We start from the raw sequence: 20,894 nt of genomic DNA on the forward strand, positions 1-20,894 counted from the left end.
TGTAGGTTTCCCTTGCGGCCCACGTGACACAAGATCAGCAGCTCGGCATTGCTGGCGCCTCTAGAAATGCCTGACACACTGTAGGTCCTCGGTAACCACCGTCCGAAAGAATGACTCAGCAGGAAGACTGCTGGCTACTGGGAGCTCACGTAGAGAAATGACCAGAGGAAGGGGCTGGACGGGGCCTGTCGAGGTGACGCCATGTGCCGCCTCCCACCGTGCTTTCACCTGTTAGCTTAATTCTCATGGTGACCTTGAGGGGCAGCCTAGCCATCACCCTTTGCAGATGGAAAGACCTCCACCTGCTTCAGGCCAGGCCAAGCTGGGGGGAAGTGGGGGGCAGGAGGAGGAGGCCGAGGGGCGGCAGCTGTGAGCAGGACTCTGGTGTCCACGATCCTGGCTCTGCCACCCCTCGGCTCAGTAACTGGATTTTCTGACTCCGGTTCCTCATTTGTAGAAGCGGGATGGTAAGGCTGCATTGTAAGGATTGAGTCCGCTAATATAGGTCACGTGCTTAGTTCAGGCAGAGACCCGGCAGGTCCTAAACAGCACCCAGAGTAATTTTCACGATCATCACCATCACTGGAACAGACCCAGGTCTGTCGACCCCGAAGCCGGAGTTCTGCATGAAGCCCCCCACCCCCAGAAGGCGGGAGGGGCAGCGCCTGACAGTGGGCAAGGGGGAAGCCCTTGGAGGCACCAGAGCCGAAAGCATCCGAGGCCCCCAGCAACGGTGACAGGTGGCCTTCTGTGCCAGACCGCGACCCACAGCCCGGATCTAACAGGCACTGAGGAACCTCTGTGGGTCTTTAATCCAGGGGAGTGAAACGATGAAAGTGAGGTTTTAGGAAGATTAATCTGGCAGCAGGCATGGGATGGAAAAGAGTCAAGCTTAGTGCAAAGAATTACGACTGCCGCCCGGCTCCGAGAGGCGGGTCCTTAAAGGAAAGTGGCCTGGTTCTCGGCTCCCTGGGCACTCAGGGTTCCCGGCAGCTGGCAGGGGCTGGGCGCCCTACCCAGAAGGAGCCCCCGAGGGGGCCGGCAGAGGGCACTGTTTGGTCAGTGACAGTGGCCACTGCAAGGGAGCTCTGGCGTCTGGACAGAACAGGCAGCAGAGCCAAATCCACTAGAAGGAGGCAGCCGTGGGCCCCTCAGCTGTGGGGCCAGTTCTGGGCCGAACATCCCACTGTGGGCCGTGCTGTCGGTACAGGCCCTTGAGGCCGGGCAGGACCACCCGCTCTGACAGGTGTTGGGCCACCAAGGTTCTGCGCGCCGCCCCGGGACTGGCACCCAAAGGGCAGGACGGAAGCAGGGCCACCCCGGCCAAGAACGGAAGGAGCGGCTGCTCCCACATCTCATTTTATTTAAAGCTGTCAGGACATATTGGAAGTCGCCGAGCCAATGCCAGCTTCTCTCCTCCCCGAGGAGCCGGAGTCCCTGGCGGATCACCAGCAGCGCCGTTGCGAGGTGCTGCCCGCCCCGGGCCCTCACACCAGCGCGTGGAAAACCTCCACCTTCTCCCGGTACAGGTGGTGGAACTGCTTGGCCAGGCAGTGGAAGGGGGCTTCGTAGTTTTCCATCTCCTTCTGCAGAGACAAGGCGGAGAAGTCGGCGGTGTTACAGCCTCATCGGGACAGGGAGCCGGCGCGCACTCACGCTCCCCTCGCGTCAGGTGCCCCCCATGCTTGGCCTCCTCTCGCCCCCACGCCGGCGGGGCTGGCTCCTAGCACGCCCTTGTTACAAGGAGGAAACTGAGACACGGACAGTTTAAGTAACTTGCCCGAAGCCTCACACCTGTCCATGGTGGAGCTGGGTCTGCACCTAGATGTTTCTACAGAGCCCATACTTTCAGCCACGCTCGCCCCCTGTGACGGGTGCTAAAGTGAGACTCTCCTCGCTTAGTTTTCACTGGGGCCCTCAAAGGCCAAAGCAAAATAACAGATGGCAAGGACTCTCCCCACCCCCCGCCGCCTGCCCCACTCCAGAGGGAGGGCCAGATGGGATGGGCCCATCCTCACCTCGAGTTGGGCAGAGCTGTGGCACTGACCCCTGCGGTGCCTCTCCCTCACTTCGAGCTCAGTGGGAAGCTTCGGGAGAAAGCCCGAGGCCCAGGGGCCCAGGCCAGTGCTGGAGCCAGGCCTGGGAAAAATCGAGGTCAGCCCGGGGGCTGGCTGTGTTGGCGGCCAGGAGAGGACTGCAGCAGCACTGCCCTGGGCCGGCAGCGGGCCGAGGAGGAGAGCCGGCCTGGAGCCGCCCTAAAGGGACTCTGCAGGGACGAGCTCCAGGAGGGGGATGGGCCCCAACAAGAACTGAGGGCCAGGAACTAAGTCTGTAGGAGGGGTGAGGAGGGGTCACCCATGAGCAGGAAGCTGCAGGTGGGAGGGTTCTGCCAATGGGCCAGGGATGGGGCATCACCGAAGTGCTCCCAGGGCGCCAGCCAAGCCGCCTGAGCACCCTCTTCTGCAGGTGGCAGGCTGGGGGGAGGGGCAGGGGCAGGACCACCAGCCCGGCCCTGCTTCCCACAGCAGGTGTGGGAGGGGGCACTGACTGGAAGTGGTGAGGCGCCCAGCACTGTGCATTTTCATAACTGAGATGAGTATTTTGTGACTAAAGGTGCCCAAAGGACTTCCTGTTCTGAGACATTAGACAAGTTCTAGAACTGGCCCTAGATGTCTATGGAGCGGGAAGAATCAGCCCCACAGGGTGAGCATGGCCAAGCTCTAGGGGAACGAAAACGGTAGCCTCTCAGCTTAGCTATTGTTCTCTCACTGTGTGTGCACGTGTGTATTTTTTTTTTTTTTTTTTTTTTTACGAAATACATTGGCAGAAGAAAGAACCCGCTACTTTGAAGACAGAGGCTCAAGCTATGTATGCACGAGAACCCATCTTCAAACAGTCCTTGGCAGCCGGCAAAAGCACAGCCTTGACAAGAGGCAACGATACACCCCCAACAAAAGGGAAGGATTTCCAAACTGCAGAATGTTCGGAAGTTATCGAGCTCAGTGCCCTCACTTTGCGGGTGAGCAGTCTGCGGCCCAGGGGTGCAGCTGGGGTGTGTGGAGCCCAGCCTAGGATCTGAGCTTCCCAATGGGAGAAGAGCAGCCCTTCCACCCTGCCAGCCAGGGAGACAGAAACGCACGACGGAAGCCAGTTCTCACAGGGAACGTTACCTGGACTTTCTCACAAGGGAAATCGCAAGGGGGACGGGACAAGTTAGCCAAGAGCAGAAACAGAGGTGGCACTGCTGAGGAACCAGGGGACAGCGTATAGCCAACACGAGCACCTGCACTAAGTGCGCGGCGGCCGACCATCGGCCCAGTCGGACAGAAGAGAACTAACCCGGTCACATCAAGCACGTTTGGTTGTACGGAACATAATGTCCTAGGCAATGCCAACGTCCACAGTAAAACGTGACACCGGGAGCACCTGGGGGGCTCAGTCGGTTGGGCATCTGACTCTTGATTTCCGCTCAGGTCATGATCTCAGTGTCATGGGGCTGAGCCCTGGGTCAGGGCTGGGCGTGCTGGGCGTGAAGCCTGCTTAAGATTCTCTCTCTCCCTCTGCCCGTTTCCTCCTCCCTCTCTAAAAAAGAATGTTACACCAGTTGAAAGCATAGTTAAGTAATGAGCAGACAGAGAATGAGGCCTGCCTTGGACACACACGAGGATTTCCAAATGAATTTGAAAGCTCCTGAAAGCAAGATCTGTGGAGAGTGCAACATAACAAGTAAAGAATTCAGAGGAGACAAGCCTTTTATATATGCCGCGGAGCACTCCCGAGGTAGCAGATGGAAACGGAGCCATTTTCTGAATGCATTAAGAGGGTTTGCCGGTGACAGGAATCCTTTTGTTAAATGACTAATCATAATCTCACTGACACACTGTAGAGTACGTTTGCCTTATGTGAAAAGATCCTTAGGACAGGCTCTCAGACTAGTGCTCAACTGGCCTAGAATTCTGCCCCTGAGAGTCCCAAGATTGGTTCTGTGGGAGGCCAGAGCTCCTTCTAGAAGGTTCTCAAGCTTAGACAGGCATTCTAGTCCTGGTTTGGCTGCTCATAGGCTGGCCAACCAGGGAGAGCCACACAACCTTTCTGAGTCTGCTCATCATGTGTAAGACAGGGATAGCACTGGGTGTCTTGTAGGCTGCTAGAAGCTTCAGCAGATTAATGTGTACAGATACCTAGCACACAGCAGACACTCAACAAAGGTCAGTTCCCTTCCCTCACCCTGCTGCAAGAGGAGTCCTCCCCACAGATCCTTCTTGAACTTGTGTTTAATATTGTCCTCTAGTGATGAACTTTTTTAAAACTTCCTTTAAAAAATCTTTAATTTTTTGGTCTGAAAATGCCAAATATCAAGAGATGTTAGAAAGTCTAAGGGGTGGGGGGACAGTGCCTGGGTGGCTCAGTCAGTTAAACATCTGACTCCTGATTTCGGCTCAGGTCATGATCTCAGGGATCGAGCACCCCCCCCCCATTGGGCTCTGCGCTCAGTGTGGGGTCTGCTTGGGATTTTCTCTCTCCCTCTTCCTTTGGTCCTCCCACCATTCATGCTCTTTCTCTCTCTAAAGTAAATAAAATCTTAAAATTTTAAGTCTAGGAGGAACTACAAAAAAACCCAAATAGCCAAAGCAATCCTGAGAAAGAACACAGTTGGAGGCATCACACATCCTGATTTCAAACTACATTATAAAGCCATAGTCATCAAAACAGAATGGTCCTGGCATAAAAACAGACACAAAAACCAATGGAACAGAATTGAGAGCCTAGAAATAAACCCCTGCCTACATGGGCAACTAGTATTTGACAAGGGAGATAAGAATACTCAGTGAAGAAAAGCTAACCTCTTTAATAAATAATGTTGGGAAAACCAGATATTCCCGTGCACGAGAATGAAACTGGACCCCTATTTTACACCATTCATAAAAATGAACTCAGAATGGAGTCAAGATCTGAACTTAAGACCTGAAACCATAAAACTCCTAGAAGAAAACACTGGGAAAAAGCTCTTGGACAGGGGACTTGGCAACGAGTTTATGGACATAACAGCAAAGCACAAGGAACAGAAGCAAAAATCAATACATGGGACTACATCAAACTAAAAAGCTTCTGCACAGCAAAAGAAACCATCAACAACATGAAAAGACAACCTATGGAATGGAAGAAAATATTTGCAAACCACACATCTGAGAATGGGTTAATATCTAAAATAGGTAAGGAACTCGGGAAACTCCACAGCAAAAACATCGATAATCTGATTTTAAAAATGGGCAGAGGAGCAAATGGACATTTTTCCAAAAAGGATATTCAGGTGACCACCAGGCCAGTGAAAAGGTGCTCGACACCACTCATCGGCAGGGAAATGCGCATCAAAACCACAATGAGATATCACTTCACACCTGTTAGGGCGTCCATTACCCCAAAGATAAGAGGTAACAAGTGTCGGGAGGACGTGGAGAAAAAGGAACCTTTGTGCCCTGTCAAATGCAAGCTGGTGCAGCCATTGTGGAAAACCGTCTAGAGGTGCCTCAAAGTGTTAAAAATAGAGCTACGATATCATCTAGCAATCCCACATCTGGATAAATACCCAAAGGAGATGAAATCACTACCTTGGAGAGACACCTGCACCCCATGTTCACTGTAGCATTATTCGCAATAGCCAAGACATAGAAACAACCCAAGTGTCCATCGACAGATGAATTAAAGAAACTGTGGTATGCACACGGACATAATGGAATAGGATTCAGCCACGAAAAGGAGGACGTCCTGCTATTTGTGACAACATGGATGACCCTTGACGGCGTTACGCTCGGGGAAACAAGGCAGCCAGAGAAAGACAAATACCGCATCTTGTCACTTACACGTGGAGTCTAAAAACACTCAAAGTCATAGAAACACAAAGCAGACTGGTGGTTGCCAGGGGTGGTGGGGGACACGGGTGAAGGTGCATCGAAGGGTGCCAAGTGCCAGTTTGAAGACGAGTTAAGTTCTGGAGATGCAATGAACAGCCAAGAGAGGAGGTCAGATGACCGCGTAGGTCCCTCCTGGTCTGCAGGATGGTGGCCGCCGCGTGCAGTCTGGAAGGCGGAGCCGGGCGCTAGGTGTCAAGGCTTGGCCGCGTCTCAGGCAGCATTGGGTTCTATTTCCTTTTTAATTACAGCTTTCTTAACCGAGCTGCCAGGGGTGCTTCTGTTAGCATCAACTCGGGGGACTAGTTAACTTACACAGTTAATACCAAGTGCTTAACTGAGCCTCCTCCAGCATAATTTACACCACCCGTTTCAACAGCGTAGCAACAAACACCTACGCTGCTGAAGCGTGCAGCCCAGTGGCCTGTGATGACTAATGTGTTGGGGGTGGGCGGTAATTTTTGAGCTCCAAGAGTTCTGGGGACTACGGGATACTGGGGTGGGGAGGCAGTTTCACAAATGTGAATGGAGGCAGAGGGAGCAGTGAAATGTGGCTTGATGTGGGTAGCACAGCGTACGGTTGGCTCGAAGGCGCACTGCGTACAAGACGAGAAGCCGTCTATCCCGGAAAAGCTCGCTAGTGTGAGCTTCATGAGTTTAGCACCTGTGATCATCGGCCGCAGGCAAGAGGGACTTCTACCTTTGTAGAATCTAGGAACACACAACTTTTAAAGTAACAATGGTATAAAGAAGATTGCTGGGGGGATGGTCCTACTTCAAAAGCAAACATTTATTGAGTGTTCACTACGCATCGGACTTGGCGCTGATGTTCTCCTATTCACCATCTCACCGAATTCTCACATTTATCACTCAATGAGGAATAGATTTCCTTATTCCCACTTTACAGGTGAGGAGACTGCGGCACCAGCAGGCTGACGAACTCGCTAAGGGTCCCAGAGCTAGTTCTGCAGCCAGAGCGTTGGCCTCTACCCGCTACACTTTCCCAAGAAAGCACGCCACTCTGGGGGATTTAAAAAGTTCACATCCACACAGCAATTGAACAGCAACATTTGCCAGGTTTTGTAAATGCGACAACAGAAGCGTCTGCAGCTTGAGTAGAAAACCGCCTCCAGGCTCTTTCTTAACTAGCCCGCTGACTCTTTCGGACAGCCAAAGAATCAGGCCTGGGGGACCACAAGGCCAGGAGTGAGGTCCAAGTGACAACCATGGGTGTTTCTGGCCGTGCGGGGCTTGGCAAGTCTCCCCACCAACCCCGGGGAGGGGCACTGCTGCCAGCACCTTGGCCCCTGCTGGCTGAAATCAATGCTTCTGGGTCGCTCCTGCAGGGGGCGAGTTGTCACTTTACTCCCTTCTGGAAAGTCTGAAAGGAGCATGTCCGATTGGTGCACACGGGGTCACATGTGTGCACCCTGGCTGCAGGGAGGCTGGGACCTAAAAGGTCTCGAACAGAGGAAGGGGGGGTTCCCCAGCGCTGGACAGCCAGAATTGTGAGACAGTGCGCTGAAGGTGCCAGGAGCAAGTCCTGCTGGCTGTCCCCTTTCACAAGGGCTCCTGCTGACTCTGTAAGGAGGGTACTTCGTGGCCTGGTGTCACCCTGGGGCTGCGGCAAGGTGGGACAGGGAGCCAGGGGTCATACTCCCGGCTGGACTCTTCAGTAGTCACGTGACCCTGGGCAAGTCACTTCGCCTTCTCAACACGGAAATGGGGATTACGGGACCAGCGCCCAGGGTCACGGTACTGCCTGTGAGGACCCGTGAGATAATGCTCCAATGGCACGTGACCCGCGCTATCTCACGCAAATGCCAAGGGTCACTATCATCGAACCTGATGCCCTTGTATTCCTCATTAACTGAGATACAACTATGTCGGGGCTGGCCGGCTGTAAGGGCACGAGTGACTCTGCTCTATCAAGAAGCGTCTTGGACTAAGAAATGTACACATCGGCTCCAAATGAGACTCTGCATATGGTGGGAGAAGAACCCGCTGCGGGTGAGGTTACGGGAAAGGCCACTTCCAGCAGAGGCCCACTCCGAACCTGGCTCTGGAGTGAGTGGAGCGACTTACCACGGATGTTTCAAAACATTCCAGGCCTTGGCCCAGGGCCCACTCCCGGGCCTGAGCCGAATCCACCGTTCGTCTGCCGGCCAGGTCTGTCTTGTTCCCCACTAACACACCTACTCGAAAGAAAGAACCAGAGCACTGCATTTAACTGTGGCAGCCCGGGAGGACTGCTGGACAAAGAAAAGGGCAAGCACACTAATTTTGAGGGGTACAAAACACTGTCGGGGAAAGGCTGCCCGACTCTAGGTGCTGACCATGGGGGTGGAGGGGGGAAGCGAGGCTCCAGGGCTTCCTCTCCCCCAGGCCGCAGGAGAGCTGGTGGGCTTTGCTTTTCACACACAGCTTTTGCTCGGCCCTTTTTGCAGACTTCATGCAAATCTGTCTGCCCTGTCACCTTCAGGCTGCAAGGCGAGGGCCAAATTTATGTGAGCATTTGCGATAATTCCTAGCACATGGAGCAAACGTTAAAAATGGTCATTAATACTAATCTAAGGACTGGGCTCAGAGTCAGGGACTCAGAGGTAATTTAGAGCCGTTCCCAGCTGCATCAGCTGCAGCTAATTTCTGAGCCCGTCTCTGGAGATCGCTTTCCCTGGTCTCTAATGAGGGGAATTTGTTGATCTCACATAGGGATGAAAAATAAACTGATTTAAAGCATTCAGAAGTGACAATAGGACTTGAATGTTTACTTGCGCCCCAAATACAGGAGAAAATGAGGAATTCATCCCCGGGGCTAGCTTTCAGAAATAAAACCTCATTCATATCACAGCACCTTCCCCATATTATTCTCGAGTCTCCTCTCCACGACCCTGCAGGGGGAAGGGGGGCCGCGGGAGTCATCATGCCCATTTTACAGACTCCCAGAGCTGTGTGTGGTAACTCACTGAGGTTTCCGTGGCTGCTACGAGGCAGTCACTGTACAATGCAGGCCACCATACTCTAAGCCTAGGGCACCCACCCTCTTTTATATCGGTAGCCACCTCTGCAACGACCTTGCGCGCGTGCGCTTGAGGGACGGATGCCGCCGGAAGTCCCACAGATGGCAGCTCCTACCTGGGAGGGAGGTGCCTGGAATCTGTGACCGAGCCTTCTCCAGCCACTTGCTGCAGTTGGCGAAGGACTGCTCGTTGGTCACATCATAGACGAGACACAAGACGTTGGGGCTCTCCCACTGTGCCAGAGGGGCAGGACGAGCACGTCAGTAACAGCGCAAGCGATTTCTAGGCTGGCCTCCCGAGGGAAGCGACGGCCGGTGGGGGGAGATGAAGAACTGTAATGGGGATGGGGGTCCGAACCCTGAGCCCAACCACAGGAGGAAACGATTCACCCACAGGAACCAACAGGAGGGCTGGCGGGCGGCGAGGGCAGGGGCTCATCTCTGCGCCAGGCTGCTGGCTGGGCAGCGTTCTATGCGCAGTTGAGAAACCTCCCAACTTGTAGGGTTGGTCCCAATATCCCTACTGAGCTCGGAGACGGTAACTGACTTGCCCAGATCAGACATGCTTTAAGGACTGGGGTAGGACTGAGGTTTTTTCCTACCCAGAAATGCTCTTGCCTGGCTCTGGTTTCATTCATTCATTCTCTGTCGCATTCCTCTCAAGGGCCCACTCTTAACGCCAGTTATTATGTTTTGCTGCTTTGCAGGCCTAAAAGAGCATCCTTTCTTCCATTAGCCAGCCCCTGGAAGCTTGTTTGCTGGCATCTTCTTAATCAGGGCTGGCTTTTCAAAATGCAAAGAGCACTTTCTGTGTCTCCTGCAGTGTATCAGCCCTAATCCAGACCAGACCGACAACTGTACAGGGCTCGCTGTCCCAGTTAAGAAGCAGGGCTACGCTCTCAGGTCCTGTGGCCTTCAGGGGGCTGCTCAGAGTCCCGGGACGTCCTGCTGCCTGGCACAAGGCCACAGGATGGCCCTGCTCAGGCTGGATGCTTGTCCCGGTGCACGAGGCTCTTGCCATGCCCCAGTCTCTGGGGACCCCCCCGTCCTGCACAATTACAGCCTGGTTTATTTCTGATGTGTCAGTAACCTCCCAGGGTATGGGGAGGAATCCTTTTTCCTCCAGTTGTCCTTGGAAGGCCGGTCCAGGATTGGCTCTGGAGGGCTCCCTGTACCCCAAGGCTATGCTGCTGCTTTGATAGAACTGATGAACAGCCCCCCCCCGCATTCATTCTGCAGACTAACTCAAGAACTCTTGCTAGAGCCACAGTGACCTCCCCTTTGTGCATGCAGGGGACACCTCCTTCCTCTAGGCCTCCGTGAGGGGACCCAGGAGAAGCCGGGGATCAAGCCGGGGATCAAGCCGGAGCCAGGGCAGGAGCCCAGCGTCAGGCTGGCTGGAGGCAGGGTGTGAGCTGACCGGTACTGCTCTGACTTGCCCAGACACGTCCTCGCTTCTGCCCCAGTGAGAGGCCGTGCACACAGCAGGCGCATTTTAAGCGTCACAGACGGATGCGAGAAGCCAAGCCCATGAGGAATGACTGTCATTAGATCTATTTCTCTTAGACAACAAAAAAGGGGCAGAAAACAGTTTCTATTAAAATGTAGCCGTTCTTGGAAAGGCAGGGGAGGGCTCTGGAGAGCTCAAACCTTCTAATTAGCTCACTGGCCCAGATTAGCGGAACTGTTACCTTGGAAGGCACAGCGAGCTGGATCCTGTGAGGAAGGCTGGGTGGGCCAGAGAAGCCCCTGGTGGCAGCAGGTGCAGGTCCCAGAGCAAACCCCCCCCGCCCGCCGCAGGGCCCAGGGGGTGAGAGGGGAAGGCGAGCCTTCCTACGGGGCCTCCAGAGTGCCCCCTAGAGGGGAAGGGAATGTTTGCTTCCGTCCTAGGAGGTTGGGGAGTGCTGACTGCGCACCATGGGAGGGAGCTGGCGAAATAAGGGGGGCCCAGAGCGCTGCGGGGACTGAGTCACACAGCTTGGGCACATTTGGAAGCTGGCCATTCCAGAGCTGGGGGGAGGGGGAATCACGTGCATGAGCCAGTCCTCCTGGCCAAGGGGCCGTTGAGTCCCAAGGCTGGGAGGACTGCCCCTGCACGAATTCTGCCATGATAGCTTCTCTTGGCAGCCAGACTATAGTGACACTTCTGGGAGAGCATCGAAGGGGGAAACGTTTTGGTGGAAGGTGGTGGTTAGGAAAAAGATCGCACGTTACTTGCCAATTTATCCAGCATTTCGGAGAACAGCTCCTTGCCGGCGGAGTCAAAAATGAAGAGTTCCTAGAACCAGAAAGGCATGTCCCGAGAAAGTCTCCACGTAGGGAAATCGCTGGCTGCGAGTCCCCGAGGTGACACTTGCTCCCTGCAGACCTGTCTTAGTGGTGAGATACACCCATTTCCACAGAGCCTCTCTCTCTTCCCCGGGGCTCGAGGAAGATGATGGGGGAAAGGAACGATCTTGAGAGCCCGAGACAGGCAGCACAACGGTTTCCCACACCAACTAGCACTTTCTGTGCGGCGCTCACCTCTCCTAACCCCGAGTGCAAAAATACCAGGAACAAGCTGACTTCCCACCTGGCAGAACAGAATGCTGAACAGGCCGACAAGTGCTCTGGTTTCCAAAAGGTCACTCTGCACTTTGTTAACCAAACTGATTTTCAAATCTTAAAACAATTCTTTTTAAAGCAGGTCACTGAGTGGGCCTGGAGAAGGCGTTTAAAGTAGGACAGCCTGCCATCCTTCCCTGACGGCGGAGGTGGGATTCGGACAGAGGGCCCAGGGTGACCCTTCCTGACCCTCGACCCAGCCTCGGCCAGCCCATGCGAGGACCCTCCCCGAGGCTGCTGCTCTGGGAAGTCTCCCCCGGGGAACTGGATGCCCCCTGGCTGGCTTCTGACCCCGGCACACGCTGTCTGAAGGTCAGTCCTGTAATCTGCGTCGCACGCCGATTATCTGCGCTCATTTTATCCCTTCTCCCTGCATCAGGGGGTACTTAAAGTTGTGTTTTCTCATGGACCTCCTTAAGAAAGTGGTGATTCTTCAACCTTCTCTCCAGGACAGTACAACAAACATAATACCTTGCAATTCAATTTCCAGAGTTACGGATTGCAAAAAAGGGACCCGGGTTAAGAACCCTGATACTACGCCAGTTTTGGGAGGACGGAGCCCATATCCCTGTCTTCCTACTCCCTCTTCTTCAGCCTGGGTCAGCGACTCTTCCCAAGTGTTCAGACAAGCCTAGGCCAAGTCCCTGTACCCCAACCCTCTTAGGGAGGATGACACTGACCACGGAGACTCTGGGCTCAGCGGGAGGAGCACTGAGCTCTCTTGGGTCAAGGGCACCACTTACCACACTGTCTCCTGTGTCAGGAACCGGCACTGTCTTCACCACCAAGTCTACCCCTGTCGTCTGCGGAGGAAAACCGAGAATATGTAGGTCAGAGGGTCCCGAGAGGCTCGTTACAGGACACGATGAACACCCAATGCCCAGGAGGCACGGGGCAGTGTTCTGGACTTGTTGGTGCAGAAGTCAGGCAGGACCGACGGGCCTCGTCCAACTCCCTGCCCACGATGGGTAGTCCATGGGGACCAAGCCGACCGCCCAGTCTGTTGCACAGACAGCCTAATGCCCTGCGGCTTATGGAAAAATGCCCTCCACAAGGCCATTCAAACAGCTTCTCATTGGACTTCTTAGGGCTTCTTAAGGAATTCCGGAAAGTCACTCCCTCGGGGTTAGGGGACGACCCCTTCTCTTTAAGCCTCGGCCAGCCCACAACTCCCAGATCTCACCAGGGTGTAGTTCTTCTGGAAATGGGCCCCGTCGCTGCGGAAGATCTGTGCCAGGGCGGTCTTGCCCACTGCTGGGTCTCCTGTGAGGTCAGAGGAGAAGAAAATCATCATTGCCATCCTGATCTGACTGGAGAATCTCCCACTCCAGAACGCTAGTTAGAAACCAGAAACTTCAATGGCTTTTCAGGGAAAATGTACTTGATTCTCCTGGGGACTTACGAGGTGGCTGACGGGGCCACGGGTCCAGGAGAGCTATCTTCAAAGCCCAGTCGCGTTTCTTCAAGGGTAATCCTTTCATCCAAAAGAACTGACCCAGAAGGTAACAGAGCTTAAGGGGGGCTGTCGAGCACTAGAAACAGAACTCACATCTGCCACTGAGCACACCCCTGGGGAAAAACTCTCACTTTCAAACTTGAATTTACTTTGAAGTCTTGAAGGTAAACGGGTATGACCCGGCTCAGTCTTATGGGTCTCACCTGCCTAAAGGAACCAATTCTAGTTTAGAACTTCCATACTTGGGGCCCTGCACGCTTCTGTTACGACAGGGGGGTGGAAGTTGGGGGGGTTTCTGTATTTACAAGAAGCAAGAGACCAGGTGCTAAATTCATCAACCTGAAATCCATTTCCAAGTGATACGTTCCACCCCCGCCTCCCTGTGCCCGAGACCACGGCAGATCCGTCTTCCCAGGGGTCTCTCCACGTCTGTCCACCACGGCCGCCGTCTCCTCCAGGCTCGCCTTATACCTACTGGGGTTTATCTCCCCGGCCTCCCTTCAGGAGTCCACAGCCCCATAAACTGGTGTCTCCAAACTAAAGGTTTATGGTATAGTTTCAGTCTGAGATCGGGACCTTTCCCGACTGTCGGGAGTGATTTAATCTGGAGGTCCTTCCCCTGCCCCCCAGGGTGCTGCAGGCTCTCCCTGTTCACCCTAATCCCCCTCTGTGCACCGCCCCCGCCCCCCCGCCCCCCCGCCACGGATGGCTCTGCTCGGCCTCCTGTGACTCCTCACTGTTCTCATTTGCGAGATCTTCTGGGCCAGGAGTCTTGCACAGATGCTCATCGGAACCCCTGTTTCCTGCACTCTCACCCCTGGCTCTTGAGCGAAACCGCCACTGCACGGGCGGGGCTCTGACTTGTAGCCTCCGCTGCGATCGCCTCACCTTCGATGTTTACAGTCGGCTCCCACGCGCCTCTGCACTTGACTTCTCCACAGCCTGCTGCTCTGCTCACTTCTCAGTTTTGACTTTTCCCACCTATAATTTTCTCTTGCGAGACAATTACTTGACTACTTGTGGCATTTCATTTCCTGTGAACTCCTCCAGGATTGAGTGAGCTAGTCAGTCTTGCTTTTCTATTTACCACCATGACTTGGAAGGGAATCATTCATGCGATTCCCTCCTTCCCAGCCCCCACCCCCTATCATGGCCATCATTAACCTCATTTGGCGGACGGAGAGTCCGAGGCTCAGAGAAAGCTGGGTAACTGGCCCAGAATTCCAACATCTTACTCTACCAGCCAGACCCCACTCCTCTCCTAGAGCTCGGGGACACTCCTGACCCATTTCTAACACTGCTCCTATGGGCCCGCATCACCGCAGCCTTGCCTGCCATCAGGGGCAACCGCGGGCTGGACTGTGGCTGGGTACCCATCCATCTCCGAACAAACAGAGCGTATCACATTCCTTCTTGCGCTCTGACTGCATCCACCCTCCTGACTCGTTTTGCTTCTGAATCCAGTTGGAAATTGGCTCTTCCTGCTCGTGAAATTCCCCACAGATTTATTTGTTCTAGTTAATTTCATAAATCTTTCTTCCGACTGTCAGTCAGAGTCACCCACACTTACGGAAAGCCTTGTGTGTCGGCTGAGGAGGGATCCAGCACAGGGAAGGGAAATAACTGATAAACACATTTGCAGAGCAACACGATGACAAGTGCAAAGGCAAATAGCACAAGCTGAGAACCAAGGCGTCTGAGGGCGTGTCGAGGAAAGAAACGAAGGAGCAGTTTCATCAGTGAGGCCCACTTCCCTGGGGAGAGGCTGAGCCTGGGGTGACGACGGGGAGGGGCACTGCTGGACAGAGACAGTGACGCCTGCAAAGGCATGATGCAAGGTCACCTGTGATCTCCTAATCGGCAAGTCCAATGGCTTTTTCTCAGTTCTCATGCTCCTTGATGTCCCTGAAGGATGAGTCGGCCCAAAGCAGCCCCCTCCTTCCCCGTGGCCCTGGTGTCCTCGCACGGGTCTGGTTCTCCCACCTCCTGCCTCTGAAACGTGGGCACTCCTGTGGGTCTGTCCTCCGCCCTCTGCTCGCAGTTGCTCTGTCCTGTTTACTCTCTTTCCCGTCACCTCTTGGGTCAGGATTTCTCTCCCACACTTTGTATCTCCGACAACCTGTGGATGTTTCTGCTAGAATGCTGGGCCTTCACCCAATCAATCTGTTTGTCCACAGCTAAGCTCGTGTCGCACCCCCAGGTCCCAAGTGGTCTTGCTCACCAATCTCGTGGGTTCTGTTCACATCACCATTGGCCCCCGCCTCCCAGCTGTACCCAGTCACCTCTGACCACGTCTCCCCGTCTCCTCCCATGCCCTTCGCTCTCTCCTCACTCCTGATGTCCTTTGCTGGGTCTCAAGCCCACGTGGCCTTTGTTGTCATTGCTGACACTGCTGACGCTGCCTTGCGATACAGGAGCAAGGACTCTGCAAACATGCATCTCCTTTGCCAGGGGCTTCCTGTCCGGCTCTGCCACTGCGAGTTCTAGAGAAAGACTGGTGGCTGGGAGAGGGGGGATGGACTTTCCCCTTTCCCACCTGCCTTCTGTGTCTCTTAGCAGTACCCTGGCAATGGCCTTCACCCCAGCAGTAGGTAGGAACTTCTCTCCAGTTTGTTTGGGTTTTTTTTGTACTCCCAGACCAGCCTTATTACTCCCCCTCAGAGATGCCAGCATTGGGGGGCAGTGCCCCCTTCTCAGAGATCTGCATCTCCTCAGGCCCCTCCTAAGCTTCTGATGTCCCTTCGTCCTTCCAGGCCTCCAGTACCTGTTTGGCGGACATCCGCGTGGAATCTCACCGGTGCGGTGCCTAATGTAGGTTCTGCTTTTTTGCCTGGACCCCAATTCTGTAGCACTGGTAACAAGAGTGGTCTCAAAACCCAGACCCTCAGGATGGTCCAGAATGGATCTGGTCATGTCTTGCCTGAACACGGGGCCCAGCGCCCTGCCAGTGGGGAATGGGGCCTAGCAGTCCGTAGCATCACGTGGTGGGTCACTGAATTCTTGAGGTCCCATCGCAGCAGAGCTGTGCCCCCTCCTCGGGAATCTGGATCCCAGCTCTGTGGGGCTCTTCCTCAGGCCTCTGACAACCCAACCTCTATCTACCACTGTGTCATCTCAATGTTTTCTTCTTGCTTTTCCATTTCTCCAACCCCCGTTGAACCAATTCCGTATAATAAAATGCCTAATGCATTTTCTGTTTTCTTCACCGGGTCTTGCCTGAAGGGCTCCCCACCTGTCCCTCTGTGCTTTTCGTTTTTCTTTGTTCTACCCACCCTGTCGGCACTAATAGATGGACCTTTCTGAGATAGTGTTTGATCCTGTCACGCTCTCATGAAGAAGATTCCTTTTACTGTGTACCCCCTCTCTACTGTCAACCCTGAATCCACCTCCAATTTGCTCTCCAACTATTAGTCCCTTATACCGAATCTGGGCCCTAAACTCCTACTCTCTTGATCTCTGAGAATCCCTCAAGGGCAACTTCCTTTCAGGTCTCCCCGCTCAAGTCCAAATGCTCTGCCTGGCAGGGCTCCGTGGGTCCTTCTGCCACAGCCTCTGAAGGCCATCCCTCCCTCTTGCCTTTACCTGTGAGGCTCACTGCTGGTAGCATGAGACTTGATGTCAGAGCCACCTTCTGGCAAGGCACTATTATCATCCCCACTTCCATCAAGGGGCAGTACATAGTACTTAGGGCACACACCCCAGCTCACCCCAGCTCCCCACTTACTAGCTATGTGACCTTGGGTCCGCAGTCTCCCTCTGGGCCTCAGTTGCCGCTTCTGCAAAATGGGAATAATAGCACCTATCTCGTAGAATTGTTAAGAGGATTTAATGAGCTAATATGTGCAGCACCTGATATTTTTGAAGTTATATTTAAGTGATTGTTAAGTAAATAAAACAGATAAATGCCAAGAGTGTAGTCCCTCCTCGTCTGAGCGAGAACAACTGGCAGCTATGCCTTGAGGTATTTCTCCAGAATCTGGCATGCAAAGGGCATTCTATTCGTGTTTGTTGGGTTATAAATTATTCTGCACATCTCAGCACTGCCACGAGTGTGGGGGCTGGCCTGGTTCATCCCTGTATTCCCACTGTACCTTGCATGGTCACTCACACATAGCAGGTGCTCAATAAATATCTATTGAATGAATGAGCACTTGAATTGAATATCAGGTCCCTCAGTGACCAGTTAGTTATAAGAGAGAAAAAAGGACAGATAAACTCAATTTAAATAGTAGGCCTGGGAAGAGAAAGGAAAAATAAAACCAGTGAGGGGGGTGTATGCAGTGTGGAAAACAAGACTTTGGTGGGTGGTGGTGGTGGGACCTGATTCATTATACTGAGGTCTTTTTGGTTTCTGGAAACTTCCAAAAGGAAATGCCCTCAAGGCCCTGAAAGGAGGCTGTAGTCGAGGACTAGATTGGATTTCAAAAATCACTTACTCAGGCAGTAGCTGAAATCAGGTGAAACAGTGACTGAGAGAGTGGGTGTAAAGAGGGCAAAGAGTCTAGACTTGAGGCTTGAGAACAGTAGAGCTGGGGGCGAAAAACAAAGCCCTGGAACTCAGATCATCTGGGTCTGGATGCCAGCTCTGCTGCAGCCAGCTGTGTGATCCAGGGCAAGTGTCTTAACCTCTCTGGGCCGAAGATGCCCCATGTGTAAATGAGGATGACAGTAATACCGATCCCACAGAGTTCTTGTGAGGATTCACTGAGATACCTGTGTTTAGGGTTCTTGTACAGTGTTGGCACATAGAAGGTGGTAAGTCCCATGATGGGAGTTGAATTAAAAAAGAAATAAGAGAGCAGTTAGACAGAGAAGCCCACATAAAAAAAATATACATCTTCAGAAAATAAAAACGTTCTCACCTCATCTGCAAGGAAACTGAGGCTCAGAGAAATCTGTGTCCAAGATGACACAGCCAATCAGAGGAACAGCCAGAATTACTTTTGTTACACAACACTGCCTCCCATGGTGGTCTGGAAACTAGAGACCTCTCTCGGGAACCATTATTTTTTTGCTCCGGTATGATCTGAGTTACTATTGTCAGTCATCTTTCTGGGTGACTCTTTTATTTGCAAATTAGAAAAGCCATTAAAAATACCATCAATGTCAGTCTGGAAGAGAGGAGTCCAAAACTGCATCTCTTTTCCTTTATATAGCTTCTTACCATTTCTTTCCTGAGCTGGGCAGGGAACCCTGGAGAGATCACGGGGTTCAATGGTAACACAAGTGAAGAGTTTTGGTGTTGGGCAGGTCTGGGGACTGGAATCCTGCCTATGACTTTCCTTCGCCGGGGGTGGGGGTGGGGTGACCTTGGGCAAGAGCCCTGACCTCTCAGTGCCTCAGTAACAGCAGAATAATACAGCACTTACCCCAGTGTGCTACGGTGAGGGGACTGAATGAAGTACCCGTGCCTGGCAGGCACTTAAGGCTTAGTAAAGTACATCTGTGTTCAGGGGCCCCAGGTCAATATCCAGGCAAATATTTTCCTAAATGTGCAGACACACAAAGGGAACACCACAACTGTGGACGCCACATTGTCATTCATTCCACACATAGTTATTGAGTACCTCTTGGGTTCCAGATAATGTTCAGGATGCTTGAGACATAGGAGTCAACAAAACGAAGATTCCTGCCTTTGGGGGATTCAAGATTCATGTCCTCCTGAGTGTGAGGCAGCACAGAAAGTCTGGCTCTTAAACACAACACGCATGGGCCTGTTGCAAACTCTGGTCAACTGTACATTACTCTCTCCAATCCCTGTTATCAGAAGGGGTGGGGTCGGGAAAAGAAAAATCCCACAAGTAAAGACTTCCAAAGTCACTGATGCCTGACTTTGGGATACAGCACATGGTTTAGATGAAACACTAAAACACATAGGGTGTGTTTAGCCTGATTTTTTTTTTTTTTTTTTACCGTCTACTCCTCCTGAACACAGCTCAAAAACTGGCGAAGGTGGTCTCAGAGTGTGACGGAGTGGGGAAAATAGCTGGAGCTACAGATTGTGCTCTGGAAGATAATTCTCTCCACCTAATGGAATTTACTCTATTAGTAATTACATTAACTCGCTTTTGGAAGAGAAAAAAAGGGAAAGAGGGTAAGCAATTTAGGTGAACAAAAGCTCTCAATAACTTACGAAGTCTCTGGACTCCGGAGACTGTAAATTTCAAACTCACCTGCCAGGATGCATTTGGCCGCCAGCTTCACCATGGTAACCAACCACCTCCGCGGACCAGACTGGGGAAGAGCGGCTGCTAGAGACGTTGGGTGCCCTGCCTGGGAAGGGAGACGCTCAAGGGGCCTGTAGCCGCGGTGTGGACAGGGACAATAGGGCCCGGACCTCTGGGCTGGGCTGGGCTGGGGGCGGCTATCGGGCGCTAGGGTTGGAGCAGGGGCGCGGAGGAGCGCCAGAGGGGGCTCAGCTCAAGGCCTCAGAAGGCGGCCTCGGAGGTGCGAGAGGGGCGATGCGGCTCCCGTTCCCAGCCCAGCCCCGGCAGTGGGGACCGGCAAATGCGACCTGCAGCCTGCAGCCCCAACCCAAACACAGACACAGAGGCACTCCGGCTCACCCACCGGCCGCCTGCCCCGCCTCCTCCTCCTCCTCGCTGACCCACGATTGGCTGCCAACAAAAATTCCCACCCCGAAAGGTCTCGGAGGCCAGTGGGAGGAGGGGGCGGGGCTAACAGCCCTCCCCTGACGGACAATTCTTAGTGGTATTTGCTGTTCAAGCTCATCCCGCTTGACGAATGGCTACAGGAGATGTCAATCATTACCACTCCCGCCCTGCGCCGCCGGAAAGTCAGCGGAAATAGAGCGCCAAATTCCGTAGCCAGAAGCAGTGATAAGAGAAGCTTTCTGATTGGCCAGAGGTTGGCTTGGACCATCTGCAGGAAGAAGGGGGAATCGCCGCTCCCCCCCGCCCTTCCGGAAGTGAGTTCGCCCACAAGGGGCGGGTGGGGCGCGCGGGAGTTTGCAGCGGCGCCTGCGCAGTAACGAGGCCGCCGCTGCCCAAGCGGAGCTGTGAGCAGGTTAGACTTCGTAGAGGTTCTTGTCGCTCCACTTCACGGGTACCTGCGAGCAAGGCTGTGTGATGCATCAAGAAATCCGGTTCTTGCCCCACATCCCGCAGGGAAGTCCGATTTTTAAAGCCCAACGATATTCTGCGCTGTAAAATCTGAAATTTGAACGTGTGTATAGTGATGTCTGTGAACAAGAGGGAGAGCAAGTAAACTTAGCCCAGGGCGAGCGTTGCTCTTGGGGATGTGAAGTCCTACTTTCCGCCGAGCCCACTTCCTCGCCTGTACAATGGCGAACGTGTGACCAACCCCCCCCCGCCGCCCCCCCGCCCCCCCCCGCCCGCCGCCGTTCCGCTCACCACCGGCAGGGGGCGCGCGGCCCCCGGTCGGCTGCGGCTGCCCTCAGCCGGGAATTCCCACAGAGCCCTGCGCGCCATGGGCTGTGCGAACAGCAAGAAGGTGNCCGGGGAGGCCCCTCTTGCCGGGCGGTCAAGAAACCAGGCTGAAATCACTGCCGACTTCCCTCACCCCGAGCCTCTTCGCTCATCTTTGAAGATGGGCCCCCAGAACCCGCCTCTGTCCTGAGGAGTAGAAGAGGGGAAGGAGGTAGTGGCCCGGGGCACAGTAGGTGCTCCACTGTGATTGTCGCATGGATGAAAGAGAAGAAATTTATCTGGACAGATTTGGCTCATCACCATCACAGTGATGACATCATGACCAGATGCGCTCCTGCGGTCATTCCTGCTGGCCCCTCTGGGGTGGCTGGCGCTGAGAAGAAAGAGTGGCCCCTGGCCGAAGGTGCCTGTGCCCGGGATTCCCATCGCCAACCACTCTGTCACCAGGCACTTCTCTCGGCTGCTCTGTGACTTAGTGTGGCCGCCAGCCACGTGCA

General features: G+C 53.8%; 1 protein-coding gene across 3 annotated transcripts; it reads right to left on the bottom strand.

The window, feature by feature from the left end:
* Nucleotides 1-1,327: 1,327 nt before the first annotated feature.
* On the bottom strand, nucleotides 1,328-19,608 carry IFT27 (intraflagellar transport 27). Of its 3 annotated transcripts, XM_034643934.1 has the most exons (8): nucleotides 13,877-16,696; nucleotides 12,935-13,022; nucleotides 12,716-12,795; nucleotides 12,276-12,335; nucleotides 11,147-11,206; nucleotides 9,045-9,162; nucleotides 7,995-8,104; nucleotides 1,328-1,586 (listed from the first exon to the last, which is right to left on the bottom strand). In XM_034643934.1, the coding sequence occupies exons 2-8, from the start codon at nucleotides 13,011-13,013 to the stop codon at nucleotides 1,488-1,490; spliced, it is 606 nt and encodes a 201-aa protein (XP_034499825.1). In that variant the 5' UTR covers nucleotides 13,014-13,022; nucleotides 13,877-16,696; the 3' UTR covers nucleotides 1,328-1,487. The 3 variants fall into 3 exon arrangements, with proteins under 3 accessions (XP_034499825.1, XP_034499826.1, XP_034499824.1); XM_034643935.1 differs by lacking the exons at nucleotides 12,935-13,022; nucleotides 13,877-16,696 and adding an exon at nucleotides 19,162-19,608; XM_034643933.1 differs by lacking the exon at nucleotides 13,877-16,696 and having other exon boundaries at nucleotides 12,935-13,623.
* Between the last annotated feature and the right edge of the window lie 1,286 nt (nucleotides 19,609-20,894).

Source organism: Ailuropoda melanoleuca, chromosome 15, assembly GCF_002007445.2.
Source record: "Ailuropoda melanoleuca isolate Jingjing chromosome 15, ASM200744v2, whole genome shotgun sequence".
NCBI classification, from domain to species: Eukaryota; Metazoa; Chordata; class Mammalia; order Carnivora; family Ursidae; genus Ailuropoda; species Ailuropoda melanoleuca.

Coding starts and splice junctions, on each gene's coding strand:
- IFT27 (XM_034643934.1), bottom strand. CDS start 13,013: ATGAAAGGATTACCCTTGAAGAAACGCGACTGGGCTTTGAAGATAGCT. Junction 12,796..12,934: donor GTGGCCCCGTCAGCCACCTC/GTAAGTCCCCAG, acceptor CTGACCTCACAG/GAGACCCAGCAGTGGGCAAG. Junction 1,587..7,994: donor AATGTTTTGAAACATCCGTG/GTAAGTCGCTCC, acceptor TTGTCTCTGCAG/AAGGAGATGGAAAACTACGA.